Source organism: Bombus impatiens, unplaced genomic scaffold, assembly GCF_000188095.3.
Source record: "Bombus impatiens unplaced genomic scaffold, BIMP_2.2 scf_0526, whole genome shotgun sequence".
Taxonomy (NCBI): Eukaryota; Metazoa; Arthropoda; class Insecta; order Hymenoptera; family Apidae; genus Bombus; species Bombus impatiens.
This window is the reverse complement of record NT_176945.1, coordinates 1,058,142-1,081,265: the sequence shown is the minus strand read 5'-3', so window position 1 is coordinate 1,081,265 and position 23,124 is coordinate 1,058,142. Positions and strand designations below refer to the sequence as shown.

The window sequence follows — 23,124 nt, the reverse complement described above, 5'->3', positions numbered from 1 at the left end:
AATTTCCCTTGCAACATTATCAGTTCGATTAAACAAAATCGTTTGCATCTTTAAGAATTTACTATTGCATTTACCAGGTGATTTACAAAACGAGGAATCAGTTCTCGAATGGCTGATCGATGACGATAACCGAGAACTAGCGGACGAAATTGAATCTGTGAACGAGAGGATGCTGGAAAGACTTCTCGATGAATCACCATTCTTAGCTGTTTTCTTTTGTAAGTATCACAGAATTTGGTAAGTTTTGACGAAGCTAGTTTCACTTAAATCGTTTAATTTAATCAGACGACGAAGACTGCCCCGAGTGTGACGAAATTATGGAAGCTTTGGAAAAAATCGATGGTGAAGCGGACTTATTCGGTATTGATTTCGTGAAGGTTCTTAGTACGGAAGCCGCAGAGAAATTTGGTATTCTGAACGTTCCATCTCTGGTTTATTTCCGCAAAAAGACGCCCCTCATCTACGATGGCGATCTCACTCAAGAAGACAAGATTCTACAATGGCTAACTTCTCAAGATGTGTTCGAAATTAAAAATGAAATCGAAGAAGTTAACAAGAAGATGCTGGACAAACTGTTAGACGAAAACGAGTTCCTTACTGTCTTTTTCTGTGAGTAGAGAAGGAACATCCTTGTATTAGATGATGTTCGTAATATTCCCAATTTGACTTCTAGAAAAAAAAATCATATTAATTATTCTAGATGAGCACAATAGTAAAGAGAGCGAAGAAGTGAACGAGAAGTTGGAGAACATCGACGGAGAAACAGACAATTTGGACATCACGTTCGTCAAAATGGCTGATCCAAGATACGCCAGGAAATGGGGCGTTACCAAGCTTCCTGCCATCGTTTATTTCCGCAAAAGATTCCCCAGTATCTATCGAGGTAAAACTCTTTTTTCTGTATCAAGAAGAAACTATGAATATTTTCAATTTCCAATCACAGCTTTTCTAAACAATTCTCCCCTAAACAGGTGATCTACACAAGGAACAAGACGTGTTGGATTGGCTGCGCAAGAACAGATACCGTCAACCGGAACTGAACATCTACATGTATATGCTGATCGCGATCACAGTCCTGTTTGCCATGTACACCGGCTTCTTGTTGTCCTGTTTCCGGTCAGAACCAGCGGCGCCCACGCCGCATCCGAAACAAGCGTGATAAAAGAAAAGAACGTGATAGGAAAAGAAAGAAAGGAACGAAAGAGTTGAGACTCATGAATTGTTGCTGCTGCGCGAATGTGCGTTGTTGTTGTTGTTGATCCGACTCGCTTTACGTAAGATTGATTAGCGGCCGTTCGTCCGGAACGAACGACTCGTACCAAAGCTCGACGATTCTACGGGGGATGACGATGAAACCTGTCTATGTACTTCTCTTTTTGCTTAGACGATGAACGAACGATTTAAAAGAAATAAATAAATAAAATAAATAACGTATACTTTGCACCGTAATGGGTTCAAGTTGTCCGTGAATTCCGTGAGCGCGTGGTATGCTTGCTCAACGTGGACCAAATCCATCGATTTTCTATAGGAGATTTTAGACCTCTGTCAAATTGAAGAAGGCGCGAACGTGTTGCGAGCGTACACGAGGCAACGTTTCGCGGGAGTTTACTCGACTATAATATTCCAAGCGAATTACCAATTATGTTAGCGTATAAGCTATATACAGTTATACATTATAAGTATACGTTTGCCATAATGTCTCTTAGTTCGCGTGCAAATTACCGTACGGCGACAACGTTGTTTGATATTCTTTTATTGTATTGCTTTGTAACGATAGAGATATTATATTGTATCGTATTCCATTTCACTTTGTATTAACTTTTGCTGACTCGATGATTTTTTGCTGCGTTTTTAGAGTGAATAAAACTGATCGACACATGTGTACACTGTTATTTTGCTGATGTTCATGGAATGTTGCTAGCCAATTCGATCGACAAGCAATCTGTGGTTTCTTTTATTTCTTTCTTTTTCTTTTTTCGTACGTGTTCTTGTAACGTTAACTGTCACCGTCGATTAGTATTGACAGTGGTCTTGTTCTTTGTCTCGAGTGATCACCTTTGGTCCACGTGTAATTAATTGTTCGCGAAGATGATCATCGATAATCCGTACGTCTTTTTGACGATGGATCGCCGTCGATATCTTCTGAATAAAACGAAAGGATAAAGATGTACACGAGACGGGTGAATATTGCCTATCGATGCTCATATAGTCAAGGAAAGGCAAACGATGTTAACACGATCATCAGGAATAAAGATCAAATCCTTGGACCAATTCCAAACTGCTTAAACTGCTACTTCTGTCTGCCAATTGTACATAATATAATAGTGTGAACGACGCATTATATAAAAAAAGAATACGACGACTCTTTTCCTTTTACTTTATGTTTTATTTTCTTCTTCTTTTTTGTGCTCTTGTTCTTTTTTCTGTTCATGAAAATCTGCATCTTATTAATCTTGAAACTCCTTGATCTTAAAGTCACATATTTTTCTGTTTCCAACTTATGGATTTTGATCTAAGAAAGTTTTAAGATTAATTAATTTCCGGAAATTAATTTTTTTAAATATATCTTTGAATTAGAAACTTCTGTAATTAAGGCATATATATATATATATCTTTGAGAAAAATTGAATTTTTTAAATATAACAGGGATCACATTAATTGTGTAGTTGCGTAAATTAATTGCCCTATAATTATTTATGCCATTCATGTCAATTATTACAACATATTTACTGTTAATAGTACGAAAAGCAAAGCGCTTTTAAGGTAAATTCAAATTTCAAATTTCCCGCCTGTGCATTAAGTAGCAAGAATTGCAGTCAACTTCAAGCTTAACTTTTCGACAGTTGTGAAGTGATCAACGATCGAGAATTTCTTTACATTGTGGAAGGATGGCTGATACGTAAGTGCTGTTCAAACTCATAATAAAATCTAAAAACATCGATAATTAATACCATCCTAACGTTTACGAAATATATTATTAATCATTCTTTTGGAGTTCTTTGTTATATTTATATTATAGTTTTTGTTTTTTTGCACAAGAATGAAAAATTATTACTCGAAGCTGACAAGTCATACCGTTGATCAATATAAAACAATTCATATTTCATCATACATATTAAAAGTTATATTAATTCTTTAATGAAACATGAATTTTTATCTTGCATCAAATTAAATATCTATTATAATTATAATAATAGTATAATAATAGTTATATTTCTTAATAGCATAACCTATATTATAGCTTAACCTAACTTATTATATCCTAAGCTCTGTATATCATGCGACTTGTTGAAATTTATGTGAACAAAATATATAATTTCTAACTTTGGTTAATAATTTTGTACATAGGAAGAAGAAAATTGAACCCGCAGCAGCTAAAAAGCTGCCGGCAGTGCCAGAATCAGTCCTTAAAAGAAAGAAATCTCGTGAAGCAGTACGAGCTGCACGTCTTCAAATATCGATTAAGGTAGTTTTTGGAACTGTACTTTATTTTTTTATTAAATGAATGCTTAAATTAGTAGAAATGATTAAATAAATTTTTTAATTTCAGCAACGCGCAAGTCGATATCTGAAAAGGAAACTAATCTTTAAGAATGCCGAAAAATATGTGAAGGAATACCGAATGGTAGAAAGAGACCAAATTAGATTGGCCAGACAAGCTAAGACTCATGGCAACTATTACATCTTTAACGAAGCACGTCTGGCATTTGTTATCCGTATTCGGGGGTAAATATAATTCCTAGCACACTGAAGTTATGATTAAAAAATATGTATAGTACAGTAATCATTTTATATTATTTTAGTGTGAATCAAGTTTCTCCTAAAGTACGTAAAGTACTTCAGTTGTTCCGCCTGAAACAGATCAATAATGGCGTATTTGTGAAACTGAACAAGGCAACAATTAATATGCTTCGCATTGTTGAACCATATATCACATGGGGTTATCCAAATCTAAAATCTGTTAGAGAATTGATCTATAAAAGGGGATTTGCTAAAATAAACAGGCAACGTATTCCTATTACAAGCAATTCAATTATTGAAAAGAAACTTGGTTAGTATTAGTCTAATTTATTGTTGTCATTAAAAAATTAGTTAAAATTAATTCATTACATTTGACAAGTCCATGGGAGTTGTATTTTTTACTCTATTGCTCCCTTCCATCTTGTCAAAAAGTAATAGAATCTTTGAAAAACTTTTTCGTATTTTTTACGTTTAGGTTTGCGACGATTCATACATTTTATAATTACATTAAACAATTCCTTTTTTCAATATATACTGCGATAGTAATATGGGAAATAAATTATTACAGGTCGCTCTAGTATTATTTGTATAGAAGATTTAATCCATGAAATATTCATGGTTGGACCAAAATTCAAGTTTGCAAGCAATTTCTTATGGCCATTTAAGGTATATATATTTTTGACTGCTCAAATGTCGACATAGGCATGGTTGTGGAAGTAATCATTATTCTATTAACCTCCTACTATGTCGTAAAATAATACGAGTTTCTCTTTATGGAACACATGTAATTTTGCGTTCCTTAGTCAAATTCAAACATTTCATTTAATAATCGTCTATGTTACATTATTAATGTCAACCTTCCTGCCTTTAGCTCAACACACCTAGTGGTGGATGGCGTAAAAAGACTAACCATTACGTTGAAGGTGGCGATTTCGGTAATCGCGAAGACAAAATCAATGAACTCCTCAGGAGAATGATTTAAATTTATAAAGATCTTGATAAATAAAAATTTAAATAAAACCTGTTATATCGTGTCATATTTTACCTATTGTCCCCTTTTTGTAAACTTATTTGTGTGTACACACTTATTTGTGTACTAACACAACATATATATTTATCTGATGATTTTTAAATTTTAAATAATGCATTAGTACAGAGGATTCCATAATGTGTAAATATATAAATGTGGTTATTATTTATTGCTACAATCAGAAAGTTTTCTCCTTAAGGACGTTAAAACATAAACGCATGCGCTAAAATATATCGAATAATCTGTGATGCTCTATGAGAGATGGCTCCATACTCATATCTTAGTACAATGTAAGAATGGTGTGTCAAGGCGAAGTGCACTGGTTCGAATCTTGTTCCAGAGATTTTGGATAAAATATTTTATTTTCGAATAAAATATCATTTTCAATGTAGAAAAAAAGTTCTTTAATAAATACTGGTAAGTGCGTTACAGAAAGATTGAAAAATCATTGAATGTTACAGTTAAGTGACAAACTTTCTCGCATATAGTATTAAACGCCTAACCTTATCTTAACATTAATAAAAGGGTGTGATTAATAATAAAAGAATAAATTTTTATATCATTATAATCAACATTTCATACGAAATTAACAAGTCTGTCCCACGTGTGTGTCTCGAGGAAATGACAGTTTTTACGGGTTTTCGGAATAGATTATAGAAAGCGTATTTCAAAGCGTCGCACTTTCTATGTTCGAATCCTGCCCATATCAATTTTATGTTAATAAATCATAGACATTTTTTTCATATTGTAAAATGTTCTAAAATAATAACAAAAAAATATATAGAATGTTAAATATAGAGTTCTAGAAGAATATAGAAAAATTTATTGATCTAATACCCTCTTGGTCCTATACTGTATAATATTTAAAATTACATAATATTTTTCAATATTTTCTATATTTTTAATATTCAGTTAGATCATATTAATAATGAGCAAAAAGACTGTGGATTCTGACACTTCATCTGATGATATGAATTCAGCTATTACTAAATCTATTCATTCACTATCTGATAATACAAGGAAGTTAATGGTTTTTCCTAATATATTACAAAATATTTGTCTCAGTGATTCTATAGGAAAAAGTAAGTTAATCATTACCACAATTTAGAATAAAATAAGTATCTTTTTATCTATAATTTAATGTTCTGTTGCAGATGGAAACATAATGCCTGAATCAGAACTTATAAAGGAAGAACATAAAGATTTTGGGATTTCCACACCCACTGGATATCCAAACTCAAACACTGTGATAAAACCAATCACTGTCATAAAAATTAATAAAAATAATCCAGCAAATAATGCAGATAACGAAAGTTTAATAAATGCAACAGAAGTGCCTAAAATTAATACAAATGAAGAAAAATTAGAACCAAAATCAAATTACACAAAGAAAATGCAGAATCTTAATAATAGTAGAAAGGAAGAGAAGGGTAGCATAGAAGTAAGTAACTCCATAAATATTTCAAGAAATCAGAGAAAATCACAAGAACTAAAATGTACTGCTAAAACCTTAGAAAATAATCAAACTACCTCAACTGATGTACCAAAGTCTCAGAGAGATGACATAAAATCTGAACAAAGTACTAGTAAAAGATATTTAAGTAAAAGTTTAGAAGAGAATAAGGAGACAAAAGCTAAACATGAAATTGATGGAAATTTACTTAATAAACCGGAACATGTTTATAAAAAAACTAAATATGATGATTATATTACAGCATATAAAAAAGAAATTTCGGACAAAAGAAGAATGAGTAGTTGTAATACAGAATCAAAACAAGCAGTAATTTCTAATACTTTATCAAATAAAACTGAAACAACTGATGTTGTTCATCACATTAAATGTAAAAAACAAAAGCTTGAAAATGAAGCTGATGAAAGGAATATAATTACACTTGATTCGCATAAATCTTCTACTTCTGTTACACCAGTTGTGACAAAAAGTTCATTGCCTTTGAATTCCACTAACATTTTTGGAAATTATTCTAATGTTATAAATAGTGAAGGAATAATGAAAGAGGATTATAAAAATGAAATAAACAATAAAAATTTGGAATGTAAAAATTTAGAAAGTGTGGGGTTGAATCATAAGAATGATAATGAAGTACAAATGAAATCAATGAGTATCTCTGTGCTTAAATTTGAAAATGAAGGATCTAGAAAATTAGGAGATGAAAATCTAAATGTTAAAAATACAAGTGTTAATGAAGATAGAATCAATTCATCACTTATAACATCAAATACTTCATTAAATCAAGAAACTTTAAACACAGATTCAATATGTCAAAATAATAGCAATCAAACTTTGTTGGTTAGACCAGTACTAAGAAAAAGAGGAAGACCTAGAAAAATTCTGCTTACAGTGCAAAAAACTGCAGACATTTCAAATAAGGAATCACAAGAAAACTTAGAGGTTTTACAAAAAATGAATGATATCTCTACTGAAGAAACGCTTGTTCATAGTAACAGACATAGTGAACAATCATATAATTTTAGTAATAACGATGGTATAGATGATAATAGCAGTACTGAAGGTAACATTCTTAATTCAATTACTATTAAAAAAAGTGATAGACCATAAGATACATCTGCAGGTAATCCAGATACATCTACAAGTAGAGGAAGAGGAAGAGGAAGAGGAAGAGGAAGAGGAAGAGGACGAGGTAGAGGTAGAGGTAGAGGTAGAGGCAGAGGCAGAGGTAGAGGTAGAGGTAGAGGTAGCGGATCATCTTATTCTGCATTAGATACTGAGTATATAGAAAATTCGAAGGGACCAATTACTATTGAAAAAGACTCAGATGAAAATAGTACTGTAACTCATGCATCAGAAGTAAGTTTTATATAAAATATTGGAACTATATGTCATTCTCAAATTACATAAATATATGTTTTTCTATTTCAGGAAACTTTTGTGACTTGTGCCAAATGTGAAATAGATGTATTAAAAGTCGATTGGGATTCACACAATCTGCGCAAGCATAATTATATGAGTTGGAAAAAGGACGATGAACCTATTGTAAATATAAGATTAATATAAATAAATTTGTAAACTTATTATCCTATTTATTAAAGAATTTTGTTTTCAGGACTTCGAAAATAATATTAAACTATGGAGAAAAGTATTAATGACTGCTATTCAAAAAAGAAGGGGTCAATTGTCCTGCGAAAAATGCGGTGCTGTAAAGCGTAGTGCGAACGGTTTTATATCTCATATGCAATTTTGTGGAAAGTCAGAAGAAGTATGCAATTTTTCAATTAAAATTTGAAACATAATGCAATGTAACTATACATACAATAATTTTTTTTACCAGGAAAGGCAAGCTTTGATGGTAAGTTGCCCTATCTGTGGTGCTGTTATGATGCCATCTTCTATGGAAATGCATGAAAGGGTACATAGGCAAACAGCACAAAGTAAAATAAATGAATTGCAATTATATACTGGTACTAATGAAAGAACAAAACGTAAAGCTGCAGAAAAGTAAGTTTTATAAATTGGAAGTTTATTAAAATTTAAATTAAATAAAAATATTCATATAGCATTATAATTACAGAGCAATTTCAAAAATTTCTGAATTTACTGAGCTTGTCAAAGATAGCAATTTACCGCCTGAAAAGAAAATGAAGCCTGACTCTTCTTTGCTGGTATATTACTTTTTTAAAAATATCTTTTTGTAAAAAAAACCTAATTTATCAAATGAATAACTATATAAAATTAACATTACAGAAAAGTTTGATCAAAATGCCTGAACATAAAAGACCTATACCATCTGTGTGGAAAGGCATGTGGAAGAAAGCATTATCTTCAGGGGGAACGATAAATTGTCGTCAAGTAGGCTGTACTTATACATGTTCTTCTCTTGAAGATATGTGTGAACATGTTTCTATGTGTAACTTCACTCCTGAGGAGGTATATATTACAATAATACTAATTTTATTTCTATGGCATATCTAAAATGCTAACTTTAGTACATATTTAATTTTATTGCAGAGTTATATATGTAAAAAATGTAAATTTTCAACTACCTCTGATGAAGATATAAAGAAGCACGTACTAGAAAAGCATGCAATAACAGACGAAGTTGATAAATATTCAGATTTTGAAGAAGAAGATTGTAGTTCAGATGAAAGTAAGAATAAATTTTATTATAAAATAAGAAATTAAATTGTTAAGTTCTACACATGATTTTTATTTCTAGAAACATCTACAATGAAATTTTTGTACAAGGAAAAATATCGTAAAATCAAATGGAAAGAACCGTATATGCTCGGTGTGCAATGGTCTATGGAATTGTAAGTATCTATATCTTTTAGAGTTGAAATATATAATTCTTTAATATGTTTAAGTAACAATCCATATTATTTTCTTTAACAGCGAACAAACAAATTACGAACTTTGTCTATTTAATGACTATTTTCCAAATCAGTTTACTTTATTAAACAATTCCGATATTCTTAAATATTTGCCAGAGCTAGAAATTTCCATGCGAACAAAAAAAGAAAGTGTGTCTAAAACACTGTGTAATACAGAAGATACATGGAAGCAATGGAAACGATTTGAAGGTGGTTCAGATGAAGGTAATTACCTAGTGATAAAAACAAGTAATTACTTACATACGATTATTTCACAATGTTCGATATATTAAATTTAAAATAATTTTTCAGGCACTCCAATATTTTTTACTGGTGGACCAGTATGGTCATTAGCTTGGTTACCTATTCCATCACCAATGTATTCTAAGAAACCTTGTCAATATATCGCGATTAGTACTCATCCAAAAATGACAAGTGAATATACAGTAGGAAAATCACACTCTGAGCCTAATATGATACAAATTTGGAATGTCGGGCCTTTGAATCATGAGTCAGTAACAAAAAGTAGAATATACTAGTATCAAATTTCTTCAAAGTAAATTTTTCTTTTCTTTTAGGATTGATAGTAAAACAGAATCTCCTACTTTGTCATATGCTATTGTACACAACAGTGGTACCATATGGTGTTTAGAATGGTGTCCTTCCGGATGTTATCAAGATGAAAGTTTAAATAATTATAAGAATGAAAACAAAATACCCAGTAATCTTAAGCGAATGGGTATGCTTGCAGCAGCTTGCTCGAACGGAAATGTAAATGTTTATTCCTTACCTTTTCCAGAAGAGCTTAAATTTAAGGAGACTACAGACAATGGGTAAATAACAAATTCATCCAAATGGATAAATTTCTGTGCGTGTGTTGCTATTATGAATATATGTTATTGTAGTTGGCCTATATATTCCACTGATCCAGTAATAACACTAGTTGTAAATATTTCAATGTATGATAACAATGATCAAAATTGGCAATGTACCAAGTTGTCATGGACGAAAGAACACGGCCATAAGTACAATTCTTTCACTATATTCTTATCCGTTTCCTAATTTTATAATAACTGACTTATACAATTTCTTTCGTTTTTGCAGTACAATTGCTGCAGGATTTTCAAATGGCTATATAGCTTTATGGGATTTAACATATAAATCACCATTATCAATGCAAAAAAGGAAAAACACATATTTCATAAATGCATTTCAACATTTTTATGCTCATGGTAATGCTGTGAGTAGTAAGTATATACATATATATATTTCTTTCTTTTTTACAAAGTAATATAAAGTAAAATAACAAGTTCAACAAGAGTATCATTTTTGTAGTGCTAGCGTTAATTCCGTATAATAAAGGAAGATTTCTAGCTTCTGGCAGTTTAGATAGATCATACAAATTTTGGAATTTAGAAGACATAAATACTCCTCAAATTAGTATGCAAAAGTCTATTATAGTAAATGGTGCATGGATGACACACTGGCCATGTGCTGTTGTTACTTTTGATGATGCACTGGGGTAAGGACCATAAAAGAATATTTTCAATTGATGAAATCTATTTTTTAATATTATATTATTCTATTATAGGTACAACCATACTTATACTTATTTGATTTCATTAAGAGAATACGAATACAAATACTACCCTATTTTACAAACAAATTCTACCACATATGTAAGTAATTTTAGAAAGCATATTTTAGATATGATTAAAAAGTAACCTTCTTTATTTAAAAATTTTATAGGCTGTAGCCACTTCTGACTATGCAAATAGCATTGCACATGGCACACTAGCAGGAGAAATACAAACAATCTTCCCACATGGACTTATATATAATAGAGATATTGATAAAGCTTTAACGAAGAAAAAAATGGTATATCTTTTTGTGTTTAACATGCTTAAATATTGTTGATAATTTAAACCATTTCTTACAAAGTTAAATATAAATAATTCTCCTAGGTGAGTTCATTTGTTAAAATAGTGGACTTCTTAGGAAAAGAAGATAGTAAAGATGATAAAAAGCACAAAAAGAATTCGAAAGATTATTGTTACATGCCAGGAACTTATGATGAGTGCCAGGATCGATTCGGTATTATTTTTTGTGATAAATTGAAAGTAAGTAGTCTCACTGCGTAATGTATTTTATTTTTTATTGTTTTCAAATTACTATTTTATTCTATTATATTTAAAGGACGTTAAACGTGATGAGCAGGAACAACAGAATGAGGAGGAACTACCAGAAGTTCCGCTTGAAGAATATCCATTCATGTCTGTAAACCGAGTACGTATATCACAACTGTTTTCATTTAATTGATATTTTTATTCGATACTGAAATTAAATAATAAATTCTAGATGTCTTGGAATCCGAATGCATGGAGTTACCTGTGGATGGTGGCTGGTTACCAGAATGGTTTAATAAGATTACTAAACTTCAGATCTATGTCTGTGCCGCATGAACTAAAAATGTTATTGCCCCAATACGTAAAGTCTATGCTTCATAAAGCAAAAATTACAACAGAAAAATGTTGTTAACGCAAAGAAAAAGCAGTCTTTTATAATAAAATCAAGTATTATGAAATTAATGGCGAATGCGCCTACTCGTTGTTATTGTGTAGCAAATTATTTTTTACAATTTTATAGGCCAATTTTATAAAGACTGGCATGCCAATGCTTCAACAAGATTCATTGTTATGTATATATTAAAAGAGCTATGTAAAATTTATTGAATGTATTTATCTTAGTCCACTTGAGAAGGTAACGCGTTTTGTATAATATGTATATCTGCACGTTTTGTAATTTGTAATATTTAAAATGTGAAACTTCTAATTAAATTATGTTAATAAATGGGATTTTTTACAACCTTGAATAATTATTAATACAAGCGACCTCAGTTTATATTATTTTTTTACGCTTACTCTAAAGTGTGTGATAATTTTATATAATATTAATATATTACTCTTTTGGCATATTAGCAACGAAAAATATTTTAGTAACTAAAATAGTTTAGATGATCTGTTACATACTAAATAACTGTCAAAACTCGAGGAATCATCCTTTAAAATTAAAACACTTACCTGCATTCATCATTCCAAATTTTTTAAATTCGGCTATCGATATTTTTCAATCTAGCCACAGAAGTTTTAATACTTTTAAAATATGTAGAAAGGTGGATAAAACATTGTAAAATATTATTACATACTTAAAATGTTTGTTAAATGTTCTATCGAGTTTTAAAATATATTATGCTCCATTTCGCGCCATTAATCACATCATTTGGTACAGTTAGGTTTCGTATATACCTATATACCATTGTCGTGTATATACGCATGCACATTAGTTTGATAAAGAGGTGGGGCTACAGAACCACTAGAGAAGGTAGTAGGGATCACATGTATATACAACCAAACGACGGAAAACGTCGTGGCCAAAGCTAAAGTAGCGGAGGGAAATAGAACATTTTGTAGCGAATTGTGAAGCAGTAACTACTTCAACATTCTTCCTTTGATATTTGAAACGAAGGCAGTATCATTACATATTTAGTTTATCTCGCTGGCGGAAGTTCACAATATCAAATACATACATACAAATTCAATTCGTATAGTAATAAAAAACTATAATTTACTCGAAAACTGCTTTTGTTTCATTTTCAATAAAAAGGAAACCGTTTTTATTTCATTTTAAATATTTGGTGCAAGTAAGTGAGGAATACCTTCTTTTTCTAGTTTTTAAAAAAGTTGTAATGTACAATATGAGACATTCTTTATTCGTTTCGGATGTTTATATTAACAGCACGAGTATGATAATTGTATGTGTCAGCAAGTATAGTTTTACTTCTATATTGTACGTAAAAAGATTTTTCATAGAATTATTATCGTGCTACAAAATTATTCTTTTAGAAATGGGTATCAATCCAATGAAGTGGAAAACCAGAAATGTACTCTACACTATTTTAACACTTTTTATCTTTTATGTTCTCTTTGTATATAAGAAAAAACATCATGTACTGTTCGAAGGAATAATAAAAAATTCAAATCCTATACATGTATGGGAATTCGTTGCGGATTTTAGTAATATGAAAAAATTAAATCCAACAATGTATGTAAAACGTTTCTCACCACAGTCTTTTTCTTTCTCTTTTCTTTTTAACTTTTGTTAATATTTACAGAGAAGATTTTAATATTATCGCAGAAAGCGGCAATTACGATCATTGGAAATATTCGGTCGAATATACTGAACATTTGAGTCATATACCAATTATACGAAATATAGCGCATGGACATTACGCCATACGTGAAGATAATAATGGTTACTTGATTACTTCGAAACATCAAACGTGTTTCTTCCCCAAATTTGGATGCTGTGAGTGATCGTTTCTATCGGGGAAAAAAAAGAAGTTCCTTATGAAATTAGAGACCAGTACCGACACCAAATGAGACTTTCAAATGATTTTAATCTTAAATTCTGATTTTCGTTTCAGTGGAGTCGATCTCGCAATTCAGATTCGATCGAGATGGTGCAACGGATACAAAGTGTATCGAAACCGTACAATATGAATGTCCAATTGCATTTTCACCGTTATGTTACAGAGAAGTTATGTATCAACGAGAAGAAATTATGAAAAGATTGAAATTAAAATTCTCAGAGGCTAAAAATTAAAAACAGTTAATATTGTCATAGATTTACTTTCTTGATCTTAAAAAAGTTAAAATATATAGTTTACGCTGCTTTTAAATTCACAATGTACTTATAATATATTGTATATAAAAATAATAATTTTTATAATGATTTTTGTACAATATTTTATATATCGCGCTGCTACTTTATATATACATTTAGTATGACCAACATCAAAATGTAAAATCTCCGATAACAAAGTGACAAAAAAGAAAATAGAGGGGGAGATCAACAATTTATCGAAAACATACACATGAGAGAACCTGTGAAAAGGAAACAGACATTGAAAAGTCTTTCTATTTTTATTTGTATTTATTGAAATATATATCATCCATAGCCTTTAAACAATAGATTTATATTACAGCGTGAAACATGTCTAATAAATTTGAGGCGTAAGTGAAACTAGCGTTCTTATTTGTCGTGCCTTTTTGTTTAGGCTAGTTAGAGGTTAGATCTGTTTTAAATAGAAATCAAAATTCATTGATATACTTTCTTGTTTAACGCCCTCAGCGTGCTTTTTTTTATACATTTAATGGGTTAATTGCTAGCTTGCGCACAGTATTGTCTAACTAGTTCAAAATAACAAAACACGTGATGTACCTTGACATTTGTCAGAATCTAAATACACCTACGTCTTTTGAATTTTCGATTGTTATTTTTATTATTTGTTTTTGACATTTTGATCAATTACCAAATAATAATTGAATTCATTTTTCTGCATACGACTATATAGAATCAATAATCATATGTTATAATTTATAAGAAACAAATGTATAAAGTCTGTAGCATATTGTTTTCTAAATAAAAAATTACATAAAATATTATAAAGATGATTTAATAACAGTATTTGTGAAACTCATGTTGTAAATTATAGTAGTACTTGCAGGTTAAAAACTAATGAAGACAATGGGAATGATGAAACACAATCAAAAGATAATAAAAAAACTGAAAAAAATTTACTAGTAAGTAAATAGTGTTGTACATTCTTTTCATTCAATTGATATGCTCTAATTAAATAGCACATATTTATTATAGCCTTCTATAGAAATTAGTCCAAATGAGCATAAATTACAATATGCATATGCGTTATGGTATAGTCGACGCAGTCCTGGTAAACAATCAAGTATACAAAGTTACGACCAAAATTTAAAATTGGTTGGTAGGTTTGCAAGCGTGGAGCAGTTTTGGAGTCTTTACAGTCATTTAGTCCGGCCATCAGAGTTAACAACATCTACAGATTTCCATCTTTTCAAAGTTGGCATAAAACCAATGTGGGAAGTATGTGTTTAGTGCCTCTTGTACTGTATAAAAAATTTATTCTTATTGAGTAATTTAGTTATAACAAATGATCTTTTCCCAGGATGAGGCAAATCAGAAAGGTGGTAAATGGATAGTACGGTTAAGAAAGGGTTTAGTTTCTAGATGTTGGGAAAATCTTGTATTAGCTATGTTAGGAGAACAATTTATGGTTGGAGAAGAGATATGTGGAGCTGTTGTATCTATTAGGTTTCAGGTATGGTAATTTTTATTACCTGAAAATATTAATCTATATATATGTATATTGCAAGTCATTAGGTATTCTTATTTTTAACAGGAAGACATAATATGTGTATGGAATAAGACTGCATCTGATTATGCGACAACAGCACGTATTAGAGATACATTAAGGAGGGTCTTACATCTTCCAGCAAGTGCCTCAATGGAATACAAAACTCATAATGAAAGTTTGAAGAATGTTCATCGGCTCTAAAGTCTTGTGATGCTAACTCAGAGATTCGAGTTCTTTGTCGACCTTCAGGTAAATTATATTCTATTATTATAAAGAAAATCACAATGAAAAAATATGTGTTTATAAAACAGCACTCTTTGTGTATTTCTATATTTAGCTCATAGATACTTGTGAAAAGATGACATTTAGGTGGAAAATATTTTACAACAACAAAATTTAAATGGCCATCTTATTTGATAACACATTTGATTCACAAGTATCCCATTGTAACTTATGTAAATAATAAATACATGTTGATAATAAAAAAATAATCTTATTTGCAAAATGTATATGTGAAATTTTTATAATTATCGTTTTTACTATATATAGTTGGATTATGTTATAATTATGATGTTATAATTATAACAATAAATAATCATTCTATATGCCAAATACTTTTATTTAAGAGTACTTAAAATTTGGAGCCCATTTTACATAGGATATTTATACATTTTTACACGAGATCGTGATTTTTTAGAATATATGCATAATTATTAATGTATTTTGTACATAATGCTTTCATACACAAAGCATTTTGATCGAAATATAAATATTAATTCCAATATAAAAATTAATGTATTTTTATATTTCAACTTGGAATATATAAAAGACTGTGATTTTGTTAAAGTTTTAATATATATACAAATTTCTTTTATACGCTTGAGGCAATGAAGCACAAACTTGGACAAGGATATTTACCATCACGTACATTAAAAGAATAAAAGATTTTATATATGTCAATAAATATTTGCGTTAGCGACAGTATATCGTCATGATTTGTTGTGTTTAGACTAGAATCAAGTATATTCAGTAAAAAGAAATGAGGCCCAATGCCAAGAAAACCTAACATTAATTGTGCTTTTATTTCATGATTCTAATCATTATATAAAACTTTTTTTGTATATATAAAGACAGAAATTACAACCTTAAAGTAATAATTGTAACCATACCTGTAATAAATGAAAAAATACTGTTTATGTTTTCTTAACCAAAACATAAATAATAAATACTTACCCAATACAAATGAAAATATTAACTTAAAGTTTATGGAGAGATGAAGATAATCAGGCACTCTATTATTCTGCTCTCCTTCTGTAGGTAAGAGCAATCCAACTATGCAAATGATTCCAGCAATCAGTGCTATATAATTTGTCCCTCCTAAAAGTTATTAAAATACTTATTAAAATACTTTATTTTTTATTTAAAATATCTAATTTTTTATTTTAAAAGCATTTATTTTTGTACTTATAGCTTACTAGGAGTAGTATGCAAATTTGCATATAAAAGAATTTTTTAATTGAAATAGATATACTAAAGAAATTTATTCTTATCAGATATATTAAAATTGAATGGCATTAAAAATATGGAGTATTATATGACCTCAAACTAAATAACTAAATATCAAGCTGGTATTAAATAAGCTAGTATTAAATAGTATTTAAATCCAAAAACTAATTTTAAATACTAACTTATTAACCTTTATCCATAACATAATTCATATCTGAAGATAAGTAAATTTCTGTGTTCTTATTTTGAATATTTCCACGAAATAAATCATGTTTTGATCTTGGTGGTTTCAGTGTGTATTCTGTAATTGTAAATAATAATTTTGCCATTCAAAAAAATGTATCATGCTGCTTATAAAAAAATGATGTACATTATAATAATGCATAATAAGTAACTATTTATAGATATTTTTGACTTACTATTAATGGCTCTATTTTGAGCTATAAGAGCATATGATTGTTGCTGTCTGGTTTCATTTATGGGAAGCTGTTGAAACATTTCAGGATCTGGTGTAGATCTTCCAGCTGCTTCTGTTGTGCCAGGAAGTAATTTAGCTTCAACATCTCTTTGTCCTATGGCCTATTAATTTCCAAAGAGTATAAGATTATACTATTTTGCTAATGGAATTATATTTACTCTTATATTTAAACATAATCATTTTATTACATGTTTAATTACCTGTTTAGTTGGATGTTCTTGCATTTGTATTCTAAATTTGTCAACAACATTACAATTACTAAACACAAGAGCTGTATGTCTGACAACAATATCAATACAATATCTTGCTTTTATTGTTCCTTCAGGCTCAACAACTTTATATTTATTTGGTGCAGTACATAATACTGTAATTATAACGAATTATGTTGAAACTTTTACTTAACTATTAGCTCGCATAATAACAATATATACCTTTAAATCTTATTGGAAAATCATATGGGTTATACAAAGTTAAGACTTGTTTGTGAGTAGACTGATCGTCTAAAAAAAAAGTGATATTTTGAGGAAATACAAACACTGGTAGTTTTCGTGGAGTTGTAACTAATTGGGGCTGCATTATATTTGTTTAACTTTGTGTCGTCCATTCACCTATAGAATTATATTTGTCATTACACAGATGTCTAAATTTATTGCTTAAGTTTATGTTATAATATATATACAAACTTTATTATTTTAAAACATTCTAAACATTTACTTTATATATTTTAATTTGATTTAGTAGCACAAACTGTTTTTAATGTGTGCTTGATTTGTTATATTTCAATATTGGAAAATTTGTAATAGATAGATAGTTATAGTTAAATGCTTAATATGACTTACCTAAAAAAAAATTAAGTACTTTGTGGATTATTGAAATTAAAAACTTATGTACCACCAAATTTTCGGAATTAATAATAACAATTGCTCAAAATGAATAAAAATAGAAATATATATTAGAGCGTATTTAAACAAACTTTTAAAAACTGATAATTTCTATTATAATAACTACACTGATAACTATGTAAATGTCCAATCGTGCTTCGTTTAAAAAAGATGTTTAGTTATTCTGACAAATGACTTAAATGACTTAATGAATTGCGTTAAACACTTAATTAGCTGTATAACAACTTCTGTAAAGTACAATATTTACAAGCTTGTTAGCATTATAGGTCCATTTGGTTGAATACTGCACTGTTGATCTTCCTAGTGAAACAATTATTCATAGTATTATGGTATTCGTCACTCGTTATACATCACTTTTCATTTTCATCACCAACACTTACTATTGTGCGTGTGAACAAGCTGGTTGTGTGATTTTCTTGTCTTTCCCTAGCTTATCATTACGAATCAGTTGATTAATTTCATCAGTCTTGTTAAAAGATTTAAATGGTATCAAAAATCACTTTATCATTCATACGTCATTTCTATTCAAATCAATCAATCGATTTAGCAATAAGGAAATGCAAATACATACTTAAAGATTTTAATACGTGAAATGGTTATAAATGTTTTGAATAATGTTAGAAATTTAACTGATGAAAACTAACGATAATATTAAAAACGATCTATTATCGCCCAGTTTTCTTAAAATTTTACTTAAAATAAAGAATTTTATCTGAAGATAGATTTCATGACAGATTTCAGTAGATCTCCTAAAATTAAAACTTTCCTAATAACAACACATTGCCTATACAAAATTCGGCGATAAATCAATCGTGTGCTGATATAGGGGAAAAAAATACTAGTACGTTTTGTTGGTAACCGTGAGTACGTAATATATTGACAATGCTCCCATGATTTCAACAATATGGCATCGGGTGATCGGGTTTATAAGTAATTGCGTCCGTGCTTACGTTGATCGAATGAAGATATTATCGCATTACTATAATAACGTTGTGCTGACGTATAAAAAAATGATTGATATACTACTTAGATTTTAATAAATAGGTAGTGTACTAAGTATCAGAAGTAATTGCGCAAAGCGATTCTAACCTTTTTCCGGAACTTTCGGTTTCTGAATTTCATCAGTGTTTTTATTTTTCAACATCACGGTAACAATCTATTTTTCCCATAAATATATTTAAACATTATATTATTGTGAATCACTTCCAAATTTGATTAACACATTTCTAAAAAAACATTTGTAATCTTCCAATGAATTAATAACTTTTATTATGTTTTGGATGATATTTATAACAAGCATGGATTTTATTTTCTTTTACATTTTCAGGAGTATACAAAAGAAGAAATCATGGTTAATGTTAATCCCAGAGTGTTCTTTGATATAGAGGTGGGCGGTCTCCCAATGGGTCGAGTGGTATTTGAACTCTTTGCAGACATTTGTCCGATGACATGTGAAAATTTTCGTGCCCTATGTACTGGAGAGAAAGGACTTGGAAAAACAACTGGCAAACAATTGCATTATAAAGGAATTGTTTTTCATAGAGTAGTTAAAGATTTTATGATTCAAGGTGGTGATTTTTCAGTAGGTAATGGAACTGGAGGAGAGTCAATTTATGGTGGAACATTTGCAGGTATATTTACATAAACAGATATATTTTAGCTATTATAATTAAAATTAAATATGATTTATTTATAATAATATTTTTCAGATGAAAATTTTGTTATAAGACATAATAAATCATTTTTATTATCTATGGCAAATCGTGGTAGAGACACAAATGGTTCACAATTTTTTATGTGAGTATTTATGAAAAAATAAGTATACAAACTTTAATAAAATAATATAAAAATGTACTTCTTAAATAGCCTAAAGTAATTGATTAGATTTATAATAAAAAAAAAGTGCAGGATGGTGTAATATGTATCTTTAAAAGTTATAAGATATTAATGCACTATATTGTTTTACTAAACATTTATTTTGCATGTACTATTAACAAAGATGATCAGCTTAAAGGTTAATACTTATACTTGCAAAGAGAATTTTTGTTTGTGTATGAATTTTATTTTTTAATATTTCTACTGGCTTAAAATTGTTTCTCTGCTGACAGATGTATACTTTGTCAACCTCAAAGGTAAAGGTAATAGGAATTTAATATACATTTATTTTCATATCTCAACATTTTTCCATGCTAATATATTTTCAAATGTACCCCAACTAAATAACAGGTGATATAATTAAATAAAAGGATAATTGGGTTTGTTAATTTTAGCAAAGAATTTGATTATCTTCTATCACCTCTTGATGTTAATCATGTCATTGTAATGTTGTTTGGTATTTAATAAATTATATGAAACACTTAATTTTTCCGGTGAATATTGAAAAGTATAGAAGTAAGAATATCTTTGAAGGAATGAATAACTTAGCTATATTTCTGTGTAGTCGTGAGGGAAGGGTCTGCACACCACTACTACAACACAATGACCAATGAAAGCTGGCTCTTTCTGTTCATCTCTCATCCCCTTAATCATATTTTGTTGTTGTAGTACAACACAACCAGCGCCTCACCTCGACAAGTAAGTAACAATAAATAATGTTTTGACTATTAAAAAGATTCTTAAACACTGCTTTCAATATTTAAATGTTAAATTTCTAGTGTCCATGTGGTTTTTGGAGAAGTAGTATCGGGCCAGGAAATTGTTACACATATTGAGGGACTTCCAGTAGACCGCATGTCTCGTCCGTTACAAGATGCGAAGGTTGTAAATTGTGGAGAACTTGTATTGAAAGTCAAAAATAAAAGTATGTTTCAGTTGCTATAAATTGTTATATTAAGAGAATTAATGAGATAGTTAAAATTAACTATATTTATGTTTACAGCAAAGAAACGCGAGACAAAGGATAGCAGTTCGTCTGATTCTGATTCTGATTCATATGCAGAGAAACCTAAGAAGAAGAAAAAAGCGAAGAAAAAGTAAAGTGCATTCAAGCCTTATAATTAAATTAATATTAAGAATATTGCATCTATTATAGAAATATCTGCACTACTTGTTTATATTACAGTAAAAAAAGAGCAAAATCAGAGGATGGTGAAATTCATGATTCAAATGAAGATGACCTTGGACAACCTCATCCTCTTGTTTCGGTTACAAAAATCGATCCTGATGAAATTCCTGAAGTACCAGCAAATAAATTTTTATATAGAGCAGGACCTACCAATAATGCAAATCAGAAAGAATTTAGGCAACACTACGGGAGAGACCGGGTACGATCACATAGAAAAACTGGTCGCATTTTTAAAGGAAGAGGAATATTTGTAAGTATTTGTATGCAAAATACAACATATGGTATGTATAAATTTTGTGAATGAATTTCATTATGATAAACCACTTCTTGCTTTTAAAACTTTTTAAAGTTAAAGTAAAGTAAATGAATAAATAAATATATTTTTAGCGATATCATACGCCTTCACGTAGCCGTTCGAGAAGTGTCACACCACCTCATTGGAAACAAGCTCAAAATCGTACTATTAAGTTACATGAATTTCAGGTATGTGTAGTATATTTAATTAAATCATAACTATATTTTTGTATATTCTAATTTATATTACAGAAATTAGAGAAAGAACGCTTAAAGAAAGAGGAGGAATTAAAGAAACGCGAAGCCGATAGGATTAAAAAATTTACTGAAAATCCTGATGAAGATAACCAAGTAGGGGACAAATTTGATGTCGAAGCACATATATCTGAAGAATTAGAAAATAAAGAAAATGATCAGACAGATGAAAAAAAGAGTGCCAGTAAAAACGCAGACCAGGATCAAGATGACGTAAATGCTAGTATAGATATTAACGATGCTATCACAAAAGATAAAGTAGATGGGAAACATAAAAATGAAAAGGTAATTAAGCGCGACTTACATCGATCGTATGGTGATAGATCGTCACGGCGAGAATCGCGTGATAGAAGCAAAAGGCGTGGAAGTGGTCGGTCCAGATCGCGAGATCGACGGAGATCTCGAGATAGAGATTATGACCGTAGAAATAGTCGTGACAGAAGAAATAGAAGAAACTATTATCCTCGAAGACGAGATTCATATAGGATTAACAGGCCTGGCAGAGATAATTATAGATATTACGATAGACGCAATGATTATAGAAGAACAAACAATTCTAATTCTAACTACGATATGGATATGAATTCATCCCGTTATGATAAAAATCGAAGAAAAAGTGATAATACCTCAGACTCTAACATTCAACCAAAATTTAAACGCCGCTCACGTTCAACTAGTTCTAGTAGTCAGCACTCCAAAGACTAAATTCAATATTTCCTTATTACTTTGTCTGCATAATACAGAAAAAAATATAATTTATGAAGCGAATTTCAATTATCTTTTCAAATTTTTTGCTAGAATTTGTTTCTTTACAGGATCTATGAATTTATGTATAGAAAACACTGATTTAAATTTGTAATAATTAAATCATAATATTGGTTATGGTGTTTAAATGTAAATTTTAATTTTCTTATAATTAGAATAATTAGTATAATTTTTGTACTTCTGCAAAGATGAATACAATGTGTTGAAAGCTATAATTGTTTGACTCTTTACTTCTATATGTTTTTCAAACGAACATAAAGCTGAAATATTTAATACCAAGTATATCTTCTATTTATATAGCATCATATTGTAAATTAAAAGTACTTTTGTAGTTAATGTTTAATATATACTTATAAGTTAAATTTGAGAATGTTTTTTTACAAATGAATATCCTATTCTATAATTTCAATATTTTTTGTATGTAATCTTAGAAAATATCTAATCTTACAAATGGAAGTACATATATTTTACTTGGTAAAGCTATTTTTAGCAAGTTACGAAATTTAGATAAAA

General features: G+C 29.7%; 7 protein-coding genes across 20 annotated transcripts in view; 6 read left to right on the top strand and 1 right to left on the bottom strand.

Moving 5' to 3' along the window:
• The window catches only part of LOC100740991, a 45,514-nt gene extending 43,158 nt beyond the window's left edge, over nucleotides 1–2,356 (top strand). For all 3 annotated transcript variants that reach the window (XM_012388132.3, XM_033321917.1, XM_012388136.3), the window contains 4 exons: nucleotides 78–218; nucleotides 286–609; nucleotides 701–883; nucleotides 972–2,356. In XM_012388132.3, the coding sequence (XP_012243555.2) occupies nucleotides 78–218; nucleotides 286–609; nucleotides 701–883; nucleotides 972–1,159 (836 nt within the window). In that variant the 3' untranslated portion in view covers nucleotides 1,160–2,356. The remainder of the gene's footprint in view (nucleotides 1–77; nucleotides 219–285; nucleotides 610–700; nucleotides 884–971) is intronic.
• Nucleotides 2,357–2,824: 468 nt separating this feature from the next.
• LOC100745176 (60S ribosomal protein L7) lies at nucleotides 2,825–4,768 on the top strand. The gene is made up of 6 exons (XM_003491217.4): nucleotides 2,825–2,899; nucleotides 3,349–3,466; nucleotides 3,551–3,726; nucleotides 3,804–4,051; nucleotides 4,310–4,407; nucleotides 4,613–4,768. Exons 1-6 carry the CDS (start codon nucleotides 2,889–2,891, stop codon nucleotides 4,721–4,723), a joined length of 762 nt encoding a protein of 253 aa, XP_003491265.1. The 5' UTR covers nucleotides 2,825–2,888; the 3' UTR covers nucleotides 4,724–4,768.
• A 260-nt stretch (nucleotides 4,769–5,028) lies between these two features.
• Nucleotides 5,029–11,976, top strand: LOC100740872. 3 transcript variants are annotated; one of them, XM_012388171.3, is made up of 22 exons: nucleotides 5,029–5,188; nucleotides 5,684–5,853; nucleotides 5,926–7,302; nucleotides 7,363–7,598; nucleotides 7,671–7,784; nucleotides 7,855–8,007; nucleotides 8,080–8,246; nucleotides 8,320–8,410; nucleotides 8,493–8,675; nucleotides 8,757–8,895; nucleotides 8,965–9,058; nucleotides 9,141–9,343; nucleotides 9,431–9,629; nucleotides 9,697–9,951; nucleotides 10,024–10,143; nucleotides 10,223–10,365; nucleotides 10,454–10,640; nucleotides 10,710–10,797; nucleotides 10,868–10,996; nucleotides 11,083–11,238; nucleotides 11,315–11,404; nucleotides 11,477–11,976. In XM_012388171.3, exons 2-22 carry the CDS (start codon nucleotides 5,700–5,702, stop codon nucleotides 11,654–11,656), a joined length of 4,458 nt encoding a protein of 1,485 aa, XP_012243594.1. In that variant the 5' UTR covers nucleotides 5,029–5,188; nucleotides 5,684–5,699; the 3' UTR covers nucleotides 11,657–11,976. The 3 variants fall into 3 exon arrangements, with proteins under 3 accessions (XP_012243594.1, XP_024224880.1, XP_024224879.1); XM_024369112.2 differs by lacking the exon at nucleotides 5,684–5,853 and having other exon boundaries at nucleotides 5,030–5,188; XM_024369111.2 differs by lacking the exon at nucleotides 5,029–5,188 and having other exon boundaries at nucleotides 5,589–5,853.
• Nucleotides 11,977–12,488: 512 nt separating this feature from the next.
• Nucleotides 12,489–14,192, top strand: LOC100740749. Of its 2 annotated transcripts, none has more exons than XM_012388167.3 (4): nucleotides 12,489–12,929; nucleotides 13,021–13,219; nucleotides 13,290–13,483; nucleotides 13,602–14,192. In XM_012388167.3, exons 2-4 carry the CDS (start codon nucleotides 13,023–13,025, stop codon nucleotides 13,778–13,780), a joined length of 570 nt encoding a protein of 189 aa, XP_012243590.1. In that variant the 5' UTR covers nucleotides 12,489–12,929; nucleotides 13,021–13,022; the 3' UTR covers nucleotides 13,781–14,192. The 2 variants fall into 2 exon arrangements, with proteins under 2 accessions (XP_012243590.1, XP_012243589.1); XM_012388166.3 differs by having other exon boundaries at nucleotides 12,490–12,818.
• Nucleotides 13,947–15,853, top strand: LOC100745057 (eukaryotic translation initiation factor 4E type 2). Of its 3 annotated transcripts, none has more exons than XM_012388162.3 (6): nucleotides 13,947–14,190; nucleotides 14,673–14,760; nucleotides 14,834–15,076; nucleotides 15,159–15,311; nucleotides 15,393–15,596; nucleotides 15,685–15,853. In XM_012388162.3, exons 1-5 carry the CDS (start codon nucleotides 14,171–14,173, stop codon nucleotides 15,546–15,548), a joined length of 660 nt encoding a protein of 219 aa, XP_012243585.1. In that variant the 5' UTR covers nucleotides 13,947–14,170; the 3' UTR covers nucleotides 15,549–15,596; nucleotides 15,685–15,853. The 3 variants fall into 3 exon arrangements, with proteins under 3 accessions (XP_012243585.1, XP_012243588.1, XP_012243587.1); XM_012388165.3 differs by having other exon boundaries at nucleotides 13,948–14,190; nucleotides 14,685–14,760; XM_012388164.3 differs by having other exon boundaries at nucleotides 13,948–14,190; nucleotides 14,676–14,760.
• A 313-nt stretch (nucleotides 15,854–16,166) lies between these two features.
• LOC100744853 (motile sperm domain-containing protein 1) lies at nucleotides 16,167–18,752 on the bottom strand. Of its 4 annotated transcripts, XM_024369095.2 has the most exons (8): nucleotides 18,481–18,611; nucleotides 18,171–18,188; nucleotides 17,763–17,939; nucleotides 17,532–17,695; nucleotides 17,273–17,432; nucleotides 17,044–17,154; nucleotides 16,581–16,724; nucleotides 16,167–16,516 (listed from the first exon to the last, which is right to left on the bottom strand). In XM_024369095.2, exons 3-8 carry the CDS (start codon nucleotides 17,905–17,907, stop codon nucleotides 16,485–16,487), a joined length of 756 nt encoding a protein of 251 aa, XP_024224863.1. In that variant the 5' UTR covers nucleotides 17,908–17,939; nucleotides 18,171–18,188; nucleotides 18,481–18,611; the 3' UTR covers nucleotides 16,167–16,484. The 4 variants fall into 4 exon arrangements, with proteins under 4 accessions (XP_024224863.1, XP_033177787.1, XP_033177786.1 ...); XM_033321896.1 differs by lacking the exons at nucleotides 18,171–18,188; nucleotides 18,481–18,611 and adding an exon at nucleotides 18,614–18,752; XM_033321895.1 differs by lacking the exon at nucleotides 18,171–18,188 and having other exon boundaries at nucleotides 18,481–18,736.
• On the top strand, nucleotides 18,615–22,614 carry LOC100744617 (peptidyl-prolyl cis-trans isomerase cyp11). 4 transcript variants are annotated; one of them, XM_012388155.3, is made up of 9 exons: nucleotides 18,615–18,719; nucleotides 19,561–19,864; nucleotides 19,943–20,030; nucleotides 20,778–20,807; nucleotides 20,888–21,033; nucleotides 21,112–21,205; nucleotides 21,295–21,547; nucleotides 21,685–21,780; nucleotides 21,844–22,614. In XM_012388155.3, the coding sequence occupies exons 1-9, from the start codon at nucleotides 18,717–18,719 to the stop codon at nucleotides 22,549–22,551; spliced, it is 1,722 nt and encodes a 573-aa protein (XP_012243578.1). In that variant the 5' UTR covers nucleotides 18,615–18,716; the 3' UTR covers nucleotides 22,552–22,614. The 4 variants fall into 4 exon arrangements, with proteins under 4 accessions (XP_012243578.1, XP_003491260.1, XP_012243579.1 ...); XM_003491212.4 differs by lacking the exon at nucleotides 18,615–18,719 and adding an exon at nucleotides 19,106–19,381; XM_012388156.3 differs by lacking the exon at nucleotides 18,615–18,719 and adding an exon at nucleotides 19,128–19,277.
• Nucleotides 22,615–23,124: the final 510 nt, after the last annotated feature.

What these genes read in the sequence shown, in the direction of transcription:
- LOC100745176 (XM_003491217.4), top strand. An exon ending in GTCTTCAAATATCGATTAAG is followed by an intron (nt 3,467 to 3,550) that starts GTAGTTTTTGGA and finishes TTTTAATTTCAG; the next exon opens with CAACGCGCAAGTCGATATCT. An exon ending in AATTATTGAAAAGAAACTTG is followed by an intron (nt 4,052 to 4,309) that starts GTTAGTATTAGT and finishes AAATTATTACAG; the next exon opens with GTCGCTCTAGTATTATTTGT.
- LOC100740872 (XM_012388171.3), top strand. Translation starts at nt 5,700, where the DNA reads ATGAGCAAAAAGACTGTGGATTCTGACACTTCATCTGATGATATGAAT. An exon ending in AAGGAGACTACAGACAATGG is followed by an intron (nt 9,952 to 10,023) that starts GTAAATAACAAA and finishes ATGTTATTGTAG; the next exon opens with TTGGCCTATATATTCCACTG. An exon ending in ACGAAAGAACACGGCCATAA is followed by an intron (nt 10,144 to 10,222) that starts GTACAATTCTTT and finishes TCGTTTTTGCAG; the next exon opens with TACAATTGCTGCAGGATTTT.
- LOC100740749 (XM_012388167.3), top strand. Translation starts at nt 13,023, where the DNA reads ATGGGTATCAATCCAATGAAGTGGAAAACCAGAAATGTACTCTACACT. An exon ending in AAAAAATTAAATCCAACAAT is followed by an intron (nt 13,220 to 13,289) that starts GTATGTAAAACG and finishes TAATATTTACAG; the next exon opens with AGAAGATTTTAATATTATCG. An exon ending in CTTCCCCAAATTTGGATGCT is followed by an intron (nt 13,484 to 13,601) that starts GTGAGTGATCGT and finishes TTTTCGTTTCAG; the next exon opens with TGGAGTCGATCTCGCAATTC.
- LOC100745057 (XM_012388162.3), top strand. Translation starts at nt 14,171, where the DNA reads ATGTCTAATAAATTTGAGGC. An exon ending in ATGTCTAATAAATTTGAGGC is followed by an intron (nt 14,191 to 14,672) that starts GTAAGTGAAACT and finishes TGTAAATTATAG; the next exon opens with TAGTACTTGCAGGTTAAAAA. An exon ending in AAACTGAAAAAAATTTACTA is followed by an intron (nt 14,761 to 14,833) that starts GTAAGTAAATAG and finishes TATTTATTATAG; the next exon opens with CCTTCTATAGAAATTAGTCC.
- LOC100744853 (XM_033321896.1), bottom strand. Translation starts at nt 17,907, where the DNA reads ATGCAGCCCCAATTAGTTACAACTCCACGAAAACTACCAGTGTTTGTA. An exon ending in AAGAACATCCAACTAAACAG is followed by an intron (nt 17,433 to 17,531) that starts GTAATTAAACAT and finishes GGAAATTAATAG; the next exon opens with GCCATAGGACAAAGAGATGT. An exon ending in TCAAAATAGAGCCATTAATA is followed by an intron (nt 17,155 to 17,272) that starts GTAAGTCAAAAA and finishes TTACAATTACAG; the next exon opens with AATACACACTGAAACCACCA.
- LOC100744617 (XM_012388155.3), top strand. An exon ending in ATTGAAAGTCAAAAATAAAA is followed by an intron (nt 21,034 to 21,111) that starts GTATGTTTCAGT and finishes TTATGTTTACAG; the next exon opens with CAAAGAAACGCGAGACAAAG. An exon ending in TTAAGTTACATGAATTTCAG is followed by an intron (nt 21,781 to 21,843) that starts GTATGTGTAGTA and finishes TTTATATTACAG; the next exon opens with AAATTAGAGAAAGAACGCTT.